The sequence below is a fragment of the Monopterus albus genome, unplaced genomic scaffold, assembly GCF_001952655.1.
Source record: "Monopterus albus unplaced genomic scaffold, M_albus_1.0 scaffold67.1, whole genome shotgun sequence".
Classification (NCBI taxonomy): domain Eukaryota; kingdom Metazoa; phylum Chordata; class Actinopteri; order Synbranchiformes; family Synbranchidae; genus Monopterus; species Monopterus albus.
In genome coordinates, this window is record NW_018127947.1 from 853,924 (window position 1) to 868,355 (window position 14,432).

Consider the following 14,432-nt stretch of genomic DNA (forward strand, 5'->3'; position numbering starts at 1 on the left):
TTCGGTTTTTCATATAATTTCATCATGTAGCCTATATAGATTTATATAGATTCCTGTCATGCCTTGACAAACTGTACACAGGTGTAGTCTTTTTGAGACATTTGTTTTCATTTGCTCCCATGCAGGGACAGATCACATCAAGCCTGAAAACAGGAAACAGGAGGCGCAGGATGCCGTGACTTTCCAGCAGTGTTGGCACAGTGCCGAACTAAGACAGGGTGTCTGTGAGATGAAAATCACCCACTTGCTTAAGCTGTTTCTGAAGACTAGACAGAGTGGAAGAAACGCTGCAGCAGGTTGGCTCAAACAGAGGGATCTGACTGTATCAAGCTGCCTGGAGCTGAACGTCTACTCCTCCACCTCTGGACTTCCTGGCTCAGGTTTGTTGTACCGCTACTTGGCTCACATGCCAGCTGAGGAGTCTGCGAGTGCAGAGGGGGAGGATGGCGTACGCCCACACTCGCTCCATTAACAGATCCGGGTGAAGAGAGAGGCTCAGTCAGGAAGCTGCATTCACTCCTTTATGTCCTTTCACAGTCCTGAGGAGATTTCTGCTAACGTTGACAGAGCCAAATGTATAAGAGTGTGGACGTACCCTGTTTGTTGACAGTGATAATGACAATGACGATAATGATGATGTATAGTAGCTCCATGCTGGGCGTCCATCCACTCACAACAAGGGGCTACAATCAGCACCGTAGCCTGCACCACCAAGACACTGGCCAGCAAAAAACTGCTATGAGGAAAAACCACTCACTTTTAATCGCTTTTAAACTCCCCCTGAGTGTGTTCCACAGCCTGCGACAGAGGAGAAGAAATGAGAAGACAAGTCAGGGTGTAGCAGCGCTGGGGAGCCCCCACTGTGGCAAGGCACACCAGACGAGGAGGGAGGGGGCTGATGATGATGAAGGTGGTAGTGAAAGATGGAGGGGAGTAAACCCATGGAGACAACATTCATGCTTTTGTTTTGAATTTGTTGTTAAAAGTGCTGTTTAGCTCAGGACCGGGGTCTCTTCACATCCGCGAGCCTCGCTCCTGAAGGATCTGAGGGGACAGAGGGAAAAATGCTTCAGTGGAAACAACAGCACCGAAACCCTTTAAACCCCCCAAACTAAAACTGACTTATTTCTGTTCTCCCAGTTTCATGAAGGTAAGAACCAAGCTAGTTTGATCAAGTCAAGTCATTTAAGGAAAAATTAAAAATCTGGTTCAAGTGTTTCAGATGTGTACAATTACTGCTTTCTCTCTTCTTATACGAGACTGAATCTCCTTGGGTTTTGAACTAAGTGCCAGATTAATCAGTAAAGGAAACTATTTTTTTCAGCCTTTTCAGAGAATTATGTTTTTTCCCCATTTCCCATCCTGTCACTCATCTTGCAACCCTTTATATTTATCCTCTGAGCCTCATGTTAGGAAACGTTTCTGGCAGCAGGACGATGTGTGAGATTAACTCAAAAATAAACTACAGAGTCTGGAACTTACTGACAATAAGAAAAACATAGAACACAGAAGTCATGTTCATGGGGTCACTCACCTTGGCCTTCTCTGTGGGCTCGATGACGATACCGTTGGTAGAGTTGTTGAGTTCCCTGGAAACTACACATAGAAACTCCGCCTGGTCCTCACTGCCGTAGTTATATGAGGAGCCAATACTTATAAGCTGAGAACAATCACAGGAAAAAAGCAAAATAGGTGGGATTACAAATGAATTCCCGTACACAGTGGTGTGACAGATGTAAGGCAACCTAAAATCTACATTCTGAGCAATACTGCTTTCCCCCCAGTTTTTAAGGAATAAATAATCATAACAGCTGGTCATGTGACACAACAAATGATATATACAAAAAGCTATAGCTAAAGCAGTTATATCAGATAATTCATGTTTATATTTCCTGAACCAAACAGGGTTTGTCTGCCAGTTTTGATAATGCCACCCCAGAGTTCTGGCGCACACACCTTTTTCAATACAGAACCATTTTCTTCAGTTAACAAAAGAAGCAGAAGTTGTCACATTCAGTTCAACAATTCTGCCTAAATTATGACTAAATCGACAAAAAAAAAGAGCAAAATTAGAATTTAAAACCAAAAACTGTAGGATCGCATAATAAGTAAGCACCATTATTAATAATCTTACAGCTGAGGCAGTCAGTCAACAACTCAATTAGTCAATGGACAGGAAATAACAATACAATATCTAGTTAATTATTACAATAAAAAAATGACTTCAGCTTCTACTCTGGACCCAGACATTAATACTTTTTATTTATCATCTGAATGTCTTTGGGATTTGAACAAAACAAAGCATATGAAGAGGACACCTCCAGGGTCAGGATAGCATGTTGGATTGTTTTCTGACATTGTATAGACAAGTGATTAATAAGGAAAGTAAATGGGCAGATCAGTCAATAATGAAAATAATCACCAGCCTTAAATCTGAAAGACAGTCAATGCTAATTATGAGTACCTGACAGATTTTGATATTCAGTGTTATAGACACATTTCAGCTGATAAGACAATTTATTACACTCCAAACCATTCTCATTTTGCTGATATCTCATGATATTAGATTCATGCCGAATGCTTTAGGCCTATCTCCACACTTAAGCTATAAACAGCAGTTTTGAAACAACTCAAGCATCAGCTAAAACATGACAAGAGGAACAAGCTGTATTTTCTGCACCTGCTCAAACTTCCAACCATCTGACATGGTTGAGACCATCTGAGTGAGTTCCTCCTCTTGGCACTGTAGTACTCGATACACATGCTTCACAGGGCCCTGGGGGACAAGACAGAAGCAAACACACACACAGTGTTACTAAAACAAAATCAAATATCTGCACACAAACACATTTTTTTGCTTAAACAAATAAAAACAAATATTTTGGGTATATTTGTCGTAGAAGAAATAGTGGAACAGATTTATCTGCCAACTTTGTTCTCAGTCACCTGACCTTGTTTTTGTTTCAGTCTCTGTTTCCTATACCTGAGATGTCCGGTTCTCATTGTCCCGTATCCTCTCTTTCACCAGCCGCACCAGTGAAGCGATGTTGTAGAACTCAGCTTCCTCAAGAACACCTGAAACACAACATGAATGGATCATCAGACTGTTTGGTCTCTATACACTGTAAAGAGTTCTCACTCTGCCTGATTTGCAGCTGGAGGGACCAAGACATTTTACCTTCCTCTGCTAGATTCTTATCCATAATCAGTTTTCCATGCCGTAGGTAATTAAGGATGGGGCCAAAATATGTAGGGTCCCTGTCAATCAGGTAGGCTCCTGTGTCATCCTGTAGGAACATCACAAGACTTGGTTTGTCATCACTGTTACACCACTTTGTATAAACTGGAAAACTGTGCAGTGGAATAATAAAGAAGAGACTTCTGGAATGAAGAAGCCGCATTCATCAATACCACAATCCAGAAACTTCAGCTTGACAGACACATCAACTCATTCACATACCAACGCTGATGTTGTGCCAATCCATCGAAGTAACAAGTGACATCAGAAAGGAAATGCTAAGGATATGTTTCAGTTAATTTGGAAGGCAAACACAACTGTAAAATGTCCCACTCAGTATAGGCTGTAATTCTTTAATAACTAAATTTAAGGGATATCAGCTGATACAATATGTTGCCATCAGATCAAAAATTCAAATAAAGCCTGGATCTAGTGAGGGTTGGTTTGTCATCATCGCTGAACTATGGACACTTGCAGAAGGTTGCAGACTGATAATGACTTTGCATACATTTGCCTGGTCATGATATACTGGAAAATATCATTATGAATACACCATGATACAGATTGTAACCGCATCATCTGGCTCTAAGTGGAGGCAATGCTTGGAAAATATGTTACCACTGGAACAGATAAAAAAAAAACAAAAAAAAAAACACATGAGACATTACCTCAGTATAAACTACAACTAACTAAATGAAGAACTTGAAGCCAGGTTTGGACACACAGTCCCTCTACAAGACCAAGGAGACAGGATGCATGATAGAGGACCAGTTGTCGTTGACATGATACTTCAGGTGTGCAAAAATGGTGAAACAAACTGTGATTAATAAAACAGAAATGATATACACTCAGTCGGTAAGACAGCCTTGCATTTGGCCAGAGGCATGCATGGATCACCGAGGCAATCCGCTGGCCTAAAGGGTACTATCTTAGGGGCCAGAGTGATGAGAAGGCCCCTGACCTTTGAAATGACTGTCTAGCTCAGTCAAAAGATACAACATGAACACAAAGCGATACAGAGCTATCGTACATAACGGCAAAACAACGAAGAGATGCAAACTGACCAAAAAGAGACACAAATGAGAGCCTGGATTTTCTTTTACCAGTTTGTTTAATAAAACATTAGCGATGACTCACCAGCTATCTTTTATTTTCACATAAATCTTGAAGAAAACAATTAAACTCTCCTTTAAGAAACAAACACATATTTGATATGTTTGCTTTTGTGAGTCTATATAATGATGAAGACAACCAAAATCAACATTATAGCTCTTTATAAACACGTGGACTCACTTTGTCAGAGTCCAGGTCAGGGTCTTCTTGACATAGTCGGAACAGGAAAGATTTGGGGTCCCTGCACAGCGTCTGTTTGGTCGTGACGAAGTAGGTCCCACCAACGTTGAGCCGGACCCAGCGTGAGCCCGGTTTGTCCACCGGTTCAGACGGCAAGCTGAGGTTGCTCTTCACCGGGAACCCGAACACTGACCGCCCTCCACCTCCTCCACTGCCGCTCGACACCCCGCCGGGACTGAGCTGGCTGCTCCGCGGCGGAAGCATGAGAGTAGGCGAAGCCAGGCGCACAGTACCGCGAATATCACGGTGCTCAGACTGCTCTATGGTGCTAGTACCGCTCGATTCCACAACATGGAGTTCAGCCATGTTTTTCTTTGTCTGGAAACAAGCAACCTCCCGATTAGCTAACGACACTGCGGGGAAACAATTTCTCTCAGCCGATTTGTAAACACTGCGAGGTTATTTTTCTCCGGCGGGGAGGCTGGCATCAGGGCGTTGCTGCTCACACTCGACCGCCTCTGCCTCCAGCGCCGAAGATTAAGACACAAATATGACGATGAACGGCTGAACGATGTTGGAAGTATTGCCTTTCATCGTTTATTTACCAGATAAATCGGTCATTCTTGTCTATTCAAACGTTAATCTGTGAAAGACAATACTTCCGGGTTGTAACGTGATTACTGTTTACTTCCGCTATATAATCGTTTTTCAAAATAATAGCACATCCAGTATAATTTGCTCAGGAATTTTGGCTTCTCAAATAAAAGTGGAAAATCTTTCTTTAAAATTAATAATAATAATAATAATATATTGGACATTATGCCGAGTTGAGACACATTCCATAGCCTACACTAAGGGAATTCAAACTACTTTACACTGCGCGTTAAAAACACAAAGAAAGAGCATTAAACATACCAGTTAGCCATGTTAGTGCCAGTTAACTACTTTAAAAACAAAACATTTGATGACCGCCCAGAGAAGTATTTCTTTTATTTAGCCTGGTCTGATATATAAATATAAAGTATAAACTATAAATGAGATGGACAAAATAATAATAGAATTATAAAATAATAGAAACTCCTCTCAGTATAATGCAATGCAATATTTAGGAGTAACAAAAAACAACATCTCTCGAAAATTGTCTCGAAAGGCGCATTTGTGAATAAAAACGTTACGCAAAATTATAATTTACAACGAAATACATTTTATATATAACATTTTCCCAGACAGCTTATATTGTGCCTATAGTGTTGAAAATATTACTGTTGAAAATCTATTATTGTGACTGTAGTGCCTCAAGTTGTAGTTGCCACTTTGTTGTAGCGTCGTATTTAGCCTGTGGGGGCGGTAATGCGCCATTACAACGTGGATTTTAGTAAGTGAAGAAGAATTTGACCAGACGTGGGCGCGTTATTGGTGTACACTGTTGTTTTGGATACGACTGAGAGGTATACTGCTAATCTAACAGTTGCATTTGACCTGTAATACGGCCTATGATTACAGAGTTACATTATTATAGTTATTTACATCTGTCATTCAGGCTAAGATATCGACCAGTTAGCATCCTCATCCTATAGGCTAGTTCGTTTTGCTAGTTAGCCTGCTAGCACGAAATAACTGTTAGCTCAGCATCACTTCATGATGGGGAGAAAAGATGGCAAAACATGAATGCAGCTTTGAAAAGTGCAGATTGAGACAATTATTTCTTGTACTCAGCCAAGATGTGGATGATGCTTGTCAGTATGAGCCAGTAGCACCGATGCTGATATCATCTGTAATGGGTGTTCAACTGTTCTCCCCTTCCCCTCTTAACACTGAATATCTGCAGGTTTTAAATTCTGTTTTTTTAAAAAGGGAGAGAGTATTATAAAGTCTTGATTTCTTTTCTATTACCTGCTGTGTTCAATAATGTGAGTTATAAAATGATTTTGTGTCTGACTGGGCTGCCTGATGTTATGCAGTTATAAATTTAAACTGAAATAGCCTGCGACTATCTAAGTCTGGATTGCTTGCATAAGAGGCGTTCATTTAATTGATCATATCATTAGGAGTTACTGTTATAGAGCCCAGGAAAAAAGTGTTATTATATGCGGCTCACATGGAACCCTTCTCCACTTCGACCTTCAAAGTTCTTGTTTGAATATTTGCTACTACCACCAAGATCTGCAGCATAAATCGTTTTAGGCAATATCACCCACACTAAGCTGGTAAACAGGTATTAAATTAGGTCTGCAACTAATAAATACTTTAATGATCAATTCATGTGCAGATTATTTTCTCAGTTTTCTAGAAAATGTCAGAAGATATTGAAAAATGCCTGTTATAATTTTTCAAGATCATGCCCTTAAATGTCTTGTTTTGTGTGACTAACACAAAGATATTTTTAAGATATTTGACAACTGGAACCAGTCAAATGTTTGGCAGATCTCCTTATAAATTACTAAAATGAGCTCTAATGAAATGGAAGGCAAAGCCTGCTGACAGAATATGTCGTCATCTCAGCAGCCTGAGCCATGAGCGAGTTCAGGATCCACCACGATGTCAACGAGTTGCTCAGCCTGCTTCATGTGCGAGGAGGTGATGGAGCAGAGGGCTACATAGATTTACTACAAAAGCACAGGACTCCTTATGTCACCACTACAGTCTCTGCTCACAGTGCCAAGGTAAATAATACACACTTTAATACAACATAGCAGGTACGGAAAAATCCTGGAACATGACAGAATTTACCATAATGTCATCAGATTGGTGAATTCTTCTGGAAGGAAGGTATTATAAACTGCTATGGCCAGCAGAATGTATTTTTGCTAGATGTGCCTGCCACACAAAGTAGGGCTCCGTTCAGACTGAAAGCCTGTATGTTTGAGCCACAAACATAAAATAAGGCTGTCTTATTGACACAGAGTAGCATGTAATGCTCAGCAATGACAAAGCCTGAAGGTGCTGCGAGTGAAACACACTGTGATGTAACACGTTAAAATGTTTGTCTTGTTAGTGTCAATGAAACATTATTATATTGTTTCTGGTTGAGTTTGAGATTTTCTTTTTTTTTTATCGCAAGTTCTTGCAGTTGGCAGCAGCTCTAGCATTTTTTTCATAGAAATACATTATTGTTTAGGTTATTACAAAATGTCTTGAAAATGATCCATTGAAAAGGGCTGGAAGGTCATGCATAGTGGCGTATTTGTGTACCATTGTTTAAATAGAAATCAGCCAATAAGTAGGAAAAGGCTAAGTTAACAGGAAGCAGAACAGTTGGAGTTTAAATCTATTTTGAAAGTAGGATGTTGCTATAAAAATGATTTGTCACACTCTTTGTGGAAATGAATGTTGCTGATTCTGGATTTTCAGGTCAAATTAGCTGAGTTCTCTAAGACCCCTGAGGACTTCTTGAGGAAGTATGAGGAGCTCAAGTCCAAAAATGCTCGCAACCTTGACCCTCTGGTCTACCTGCTCTCCAAACTCTGTGAGGATAAAGAGGTAATATAGAGTTTACAAGTTACTAATTACATATAGTAGGTAATCAAGGTAATCCGTTTCCTGGATTTGAAATGTTGATGTAAAGAATGATTTTTGTTTTAATATGATTTTAAATGACCAGTTTGCCACACAAACAACAGAATATGCATGCGTTCGTTTACATAAGTCCCATAGATTTCTCCCTGATTTAAAAAAAAAAGTTAAACTGCCTTTTGAATCACAGTATTCAACATGTTTTTTTATCACATTGTCTCAGGTCACATCTTTGTTCTAATATTTTTGTAGACACTCCAGTTTCTGCAGCAGAATGCCAAAGAGAGATCAGAGTCCTCGGCAAACACAACATCAGTCACAACCACCAGCTACACTCTGCCTCAAACCAGCACCAAGATGTCCATGCAGGAACTGGATGAACTGCGAAAGAAGCTCGGCAATGTAACAGCCAGCTCCACAGCTCCCCTGGTGAGTGTTTCTTACTCCTATCCCGTCGATGTGAAGCTTAGGTTAGTGGGGGGACTGTTTCCGACTTTCTGTGGCTTCAGAGAGGGGGCCAAAAATCTGTTACTGTCAGTTTACAGGTTCCAGGCATCTGATGCTGCTTGTAATTCTGATGTTTACGATTTTGCCTGCAGCCTGCCGAAGTCACGCGGAAGATGCTAAGGGACAAACACAACAAGAAGAACCCCACCCAACTCAACCCGGTGTTTCCTAATTGGGTGTACGACCGTCCTGCTCTCCTCGGAGACTTTATTACTAGCCCCACCCTGCCAGGGGATCCAGCTGTGGCCGTTGGTAGGCCATTAACTGATTAAGTGATTTCTGCTGCTGGACACTAGGTATAGGCTATTGTTGGCAGTGTTAATAACAGTGCTATCTGTGATCAGGTACGATGCCTCTGGCTATGCAGGAGCAAGCCCTGGTTGAGGACCTGCTGTTTGTCATGATTGGAGTTGATGGGCGAGACATTACTGCTCAGCCTGTACTGGGGAGGCAGAACCGCTCCTTCATTGTAGATTCAACTCTGGACATGTCTATCAAAGAGCTGGTCAACAGAATAACACCAGTTGCATCATATTATTCTACTATAACTCGGTGAGTGTGTAGACATGACTGACAAATGCATCTGTCTCCTGCACAGGAAATATTAAATGGTAATATTCACATCTTTTTCAGTTTCATTGAGGAGAAGTCATCCTTTGAGTACGGCCAGGTGAACCACGCCCTGACCGCGGCAATGAGGATCCTGATGAAGGAGTACCTGATCCTGGTCACTCAGCTGGAGCACCTGCAGCGGCAGGGCCTATTGTCCCTGCAGAAGCTCTGGTTCTACATCCAGCCCACCATGAGGACCATGGAGATACTGGCCTCTATCGGTAAGAGTCTGAACATAAGGTCTGTGTCTTTTGCATTTCTAGCGATGCTCGGTGTGAAGGTGGCAGTGCTGAGTTCTGTATTAATGTTAACTTTTTTGCTAAGCTGACAACAGAGAAGTGTATAACTCCATTTGGAGAGAAAGAAATAGCGCCTTGTCTCCTTTTTCATCAGTCTATTCTTTCAGAAATACCTGATATGTATCAATTCATTAAACATACTTTTTTGACAATTTAAGAAGCCAATGCTTGAAATGAAATGGAATAATTGCTTCCTCTATTTTTGCAGCTTCCTCAGTGGACAAAGGAGAGTGTATGGGCGGGTCAACACTGAGCCTTCTCCACGACCGAACTTTCAACTACACTGGTGACAGCCAGGCTCAGGAGCTGTGCCTCTACCTCACTAAAGCAGCCAGTGTCCCTTACTTTGAAATATTGGAGAAATGGGTCTACAGGGGCATCATCAAGGATCCATACAGGTACAGCTGCTCTCACAGCATAGACTCAAAATAATGGTCAGATAATAAAGCACACTAGCGAACATATAACAGTTTTTCTGCTTTGCTTTTACATCTGATATCATGTCTATTTTGTCCATGTTTCGATCTGCACAGTGAGTTCATGGTTGAGGAACATGAGTTACAGAAAGAGAAGATTCAGGAGGACTACAACGACAAGTACTGGGATCAGAGATACACCATCGTACAGCATCGGATTCCCTCCTTTCTACAGAAAATGGCAGTCAAAATATTAAGCACAGGTAAAAACACAAAACTAATGTAAAACATTAGAGGAACCTTTCTTCGACAGAAGATTTTATTCCCTTTTCTTTTGTTGTGAAGGAAAATACCTGAATGTCGTGCGGGAGTGTGGCCGTGACGTGACGTGTCCTGATGCTAAGGAGGTCCTGTACACACTGAAGGAGAGGGCCTACGTGGAGCAGATAGAGAAAGCCTACAATTATGCCAGCAAAGTGCTGCTGGACTTTCTCATGGAAGAGAAGGAGCTGGTTTCACGCCTGAGGTAAATGGTTAATGCTGTTTGAGGTTAAGATGTCTGTACTGGTTGTTTTCCCACATAATAATAATAATAATACATTTTTTAGACCCATTCAGATAAAACAATAACAGAAATAGACTGCTAGTTGCTTCTGAAGTTCTTATACAATCTTTGTGATAGACAGTCTATTGTATATGTGGTGGTGTTATTTTTAATAGATCCATCAAACACTACTTTTTGATGGACAAAGGCGATTTCTTTGTGCACTTCATGGACCTGACGGAGGAAGAGCTGAAGAAGCCGGTGGATGACATTGTTCCTCCCAGACTAGAAGCCCTCCTGGAGCTGGCTCTGAGGATGAGCACTGCCAACACAGACCCCTTCAAAGATGATCTCAAGGTCAAGTATTATGAAGTGCTTTCATCTTCCTTTACTTGCAGACTGATGAAATAAATTATGAGTCATGCTGTTTCACGTTTAGTTTTTGAACTTCCTCTCCTCTTTCCACAGATCGACTTGATGCCTCATGATGTCATCACTCAGCTGCTGCGGGTGCTGGCCATCGAGACCAAACAAGAAAAGGCCATCATCAACGCAGACCCAACAGACGTGGCCCACAGTGGCCTGGAGGCCTTCTCCTTCGACTACATCGTCAAATGGCCACTCTCGCTCATCATCAACAGGTTCAGAACTGCCAGATCTGATCATGAAGATTTAACAGTAGTGCAGCACATGTTACAAAATGTAGACACATTTCTTCTTTTAAAGATAACACGGGAACCGCTCATAACTCCAGATTTACCCACAGAAAAATAAAACTGAAAAGGAATAAAAGGCTTACTTTAAGCACCACTCTAAAGCTTCTTAAATATGTATGCAGTAGAAAACTGTAGCCTCAGTGTGCTGCATTTTCCATACAATAAAATTATTCAATCTTGGCAATGGATACAAATATAAGTACAAATAATATGCAGCTTTGATGCAGGTTAAAGGTTATATTTCTTATTGGGTAAGGGTTATAAACAATATGACCAGACTAAGGCATTTAGTAAAAGCTTTAACAGGTGTAATCGTTCTCCAGGAAAGCACTGACGAGGTACCAGATGTTGTTCCGACACATGTTTTATTGTAAACATGTTGAGAGGCTGCTGTGCAACGTATGGGTCAGCAACAAAGATTTCAAACAGTACTCCTTACATTCTGCAAAATGGTGAGCTGATGTTGAATTTAATGAGAATTTAGTTAAGCATCTCAACCAGCGAAATGATCTCACAAACTCTGCTCAAACTGCCTGTCTGCAGGTTTGCTACTGCATTTGCCCTCCGACAGCGCATGCTCAACTTTGTGCAGAACATCCAGTACTACATGATGTTTGAGGTGATGGAGCCGACCTGGCACATCATGGAGAACAACCTGAAAACAGTGAGTTGGTAACCTGAAGCTCACTGTTACCATGCTGTCCAAGAGGTTTCGGAGAAAATGCGATCTTGTGTTTGTTTGCTGACCATCAGTCTTCTCCTGCTCCAGGCGTCAAACATTGACGACGTGCTTTGCCATCACACCAGCTTTCTGGACAACTGTCTGAAGGACTGCATGCTGACCAATCCCGAGCTGCTCAGAATCTTCTCCAAGCTCATGTCTGTCTGCGTCATGTTCACAAACTGCATGCAGGTTCGTTGACATGATGATAAAGAGGAAATGTTTTCCAAAAAGAACCAAACCAGCTGAGTGTCTGTTCCTGGACTTCTGACTGGACTTTTTCTGTCTTTGGACCATTAAAATGAAACTAGCAGATTCCAAATGCTTATACTAAAATTATTTTTTTCTTGACTGTTGCAGCGATTCACACAGAGCATGAGGTTGGAGCGTCAGTCTCTGGAGCAGGGGACTATGGATGGGCCTCCCACTCAGAGCGAACATGCTGAGGAGGCAGAGAAGATGAGGCTGACCACAAAGGTATTTCAAAAACACCCACGTCGTCAAAGAAAGTGATATTTGAACAAATACACTGTGTAATGCAGGAACAGTTCAGATTCCTACTCTGAGTTTCAGAAATGTGAATCAACACTGCAGCAAAGCCAGAGAACATTTTAACTATTTAAAAACTGGCACACAAAGATATTGCAGCTTTTGGGTTTAACTTGTCTTAAATAGTACACTTGTGTTCTGTGATTGCCCCAGTTTTTAGCTGAGCATGTGGATGCCCTGCAGTCAGATGCAGGCTTGGAAGCCACCATTAGCAAGTTTGACAGTAACTTCAGCATGCTGCTGCTGGACCTGCTGGACAAGCTGAGCATCTACAGCACCAATGACTGTGAGCACAGCATGATCAGCATCATCTACAGGTAAAAATCTAGGACCATATGTTTTTTAAACCTTTACATTTACATTAATTTATGTTACCACACCTAGGAACGGACAGAGCAGGTCCTAAGTATCAGTATTGTGGGCATATTTTAACAGACTGTTGTTGGCTTAAGTACAGTCAATCAAAATGTTCATAATCAAAGTCAGAATGATCAACATCTTCCCATCAAAACTTTTCTTTCCTGAACAGTCCAACACTAGTTATCATACAGCAGACAGCAGCACACAAAACAGTGATGGAGGAACTTTTGATTTATATAAATATTGAACATGACTACAAATGACTGCCCATGTTGCTTCCTGTCTGCCAGATGGGCAAATAGGCATCTGTTTGCTCACATACTCACCATAACAACATTATATGGTGATAATACTCTGTCAGATGTGTTTCAGCCTGTTCTGCCCCCAAGTGGCCAAAACATCAATTACTGCAAGTTTAAAGGCAATAATACATCAGGCAGAGGTGACAGAAAGTCAATATTAGCTAGTCTAATAAACTTGAACACAAATGAGCAGTAAAGGCCTAAGTAGTTGTGTTGTATTGAAAATGAATGGACACATTTTGGATAGAAATAATCTTGGTATTTTTTATAAAAGACTGATAATTCTTGTTCACGCGTGAGGGAAAGATGGAACGGGAGATTGACAGGCAGATCGGTGCAGCTTCTGCAGTAATGCGGTCGATGTACCAGTCCGTCATGGTGAAGAAGGAGCTGAGCTGTAAGGCGAAGCTCTCGATTTACTGGTTGATCTACGTTCCGACTCTCACCTATGGTCATGAGCTTTGGGTCATGACCGAAAGGGCAAGATCCCGGATACAGGCGGCCGAAATGAGCTTTCTCCGCAGGGCGGCCGGGCGCAACCTTAGAGATAGGGTGAGGAGCTCGGTCACCCAGGAGGAGCTCAGAGTAGAACCGCTGCTGCTCCACATCGAGAGGAGCCAGCTGAGGTGGCTCGGGCATCTGTTTCAGATGCCTCCTGGACGCCTTCCTAGGGAGGTGTTCCGGGCATGTCCCACCCGGAGGAGGCCCTGGGGAAGACCCAGGACACGCTGGAGGGACTATGTCTCTCGGCTGGCCTGGGAATGCCTTGGCATTCCCCCGGAGGAGCTGGAGGAAGTGTCTGGAGAGAGGGAAGTCTGGGCGTCTTTGCTTAGACTGCTGCCCCCTCGACCCGGTTCCGCATAAGCGGAGGAAAATGGATGGATGATAATTTGCTAACTTGGCTTGTATCATTTCACAGGCTGGATTTCAATGGATTCTACACTGAGCGCCTGGAGAGGATGGCCATAGAGCGGAGTCAGAAAGCAGCAGCATAGCCTCTGTGTGTACAGACCCAGACCCACCCGGCCATAAAGACGTCCTGTACTCGAGCAACTGACCATATCATTACCAACCACACACCAGCTGGTGATTCACAGAGCTCAGACTTCAGTGTGTGTATATTAAATATCATGTACTATATGAATGTAGTTACAGTTTGATGTTTTTGTCATTTCAATGCTTCAAATGTAACTTTAAAGATCAGGAACTAATATGTTTATTAGTTGCTGATCTAATATGTTGTCATGAAACCCCTTATGAGTAACTTATTGTACCTTACAGTCAAAATGTATGTTTGCATTTCATTAAAACAAGGCTTTACTAAATTAGACTCCTGTATCTGAACCAGAAACCTTTTGACTG

At 41.8% G+C, this 14,432-nt stretch overlaps 2 protein-coding genes across 5 annotated transcripts in view; one reads left to right on the plus strand and one right to left on the minus strand.

Annotated features, from left to right (window-relative positions):
* The window catches only part of kctd2 (potassium channel tetramerization domain containing 2), a 49,421-nt gene continuing 34,989 nt past the window's right edge, over positions 1–14,432 (minus strand). The window contains exons 1-6 of one of the 2 annotated variants that reach the window (XM_020604691.1): positions 4,532–5,284; positions 3,179–3,287; positions 2,984–3,075; positions 2,681–2,776; positions 1,535–1,660; positions 1–1,044 (exon numbers count right to left, since the gene is read on the minus strand). In XM_020604691.1, the coding sequence (XP_020460347.1) occupies positions 1,015–1,044; positions 1,535–1,660; positions 2,681–2,776; positions 2,984–3,075; positions 3,179–3,287; positions 4,532–4,897 (819 nt within the window). In that variant the 5' untranslated portion in view covers positions 4,898–5,284 and the 3' untranslated portion in view covers positions 1–1,014. Of the gene's footprint in view, positions 1,045–1,534; positions 1,661–2,680; positions 2,777–2,983; positions 3,076–3,178; positions 3,288–4,531; positions 5,285–14,432 lie in introns of those variants that run through there. The other variant, XM_020604687.1, reaches the window with a different exon arrangement.
* Positions 4,714–14,400, plus strand: tubgcp2 (tubulin gamma complex component 2). Of its 3 annotated transcripts, none has more exons than XM_020604694.1 (18): positions 4,714–4,799; positions 7,034–7,194; positions 7,883–8,011; positions 8,297–8,473; positions 8,644–8,803; positions 8,896–9,103; positions 9,185–9,384; positions 9,671–9,860; positions 9,996–10,141; positions 10,224–10,404; positions 10,599–10,779; positions 10,891–11,063; positions 11,462–11,590; positions 11,682–11,802; positions 11,908–12,051; positions 12,220–12,336; positions 12,562–12,725; positions 13,990–14,400. In XM_020604694.1, the coding sequence occupies exons 2-18, from the start codon at positions 7,045–7,047 to the stop codon at positions 14,063–14,065; spliced, it is 2,646 nt and encodes an 881-aa protein (XP_020460350.1). In that variant the 5' UTR covers positions 4,714–4,799; positions 7,034–7,044; the 3' UTR covers positions 14,066–14,400. The 3 variants fall into 3 exon arrangements, with proteins under 3 accessions (XP_020460350.1, XP_020460349.1, XP_020460351.1); XM_020604693.1 differs by lacking the exon at positions 4,714–4,799 and adding an exon at positions 5,882–5,979; XM_020604695.1 differs by lacking the exon at positions 4,714–4,799 and adding an exon at positions 5,882–5,979 and having other exon boundaries at positions 7,037–7,194.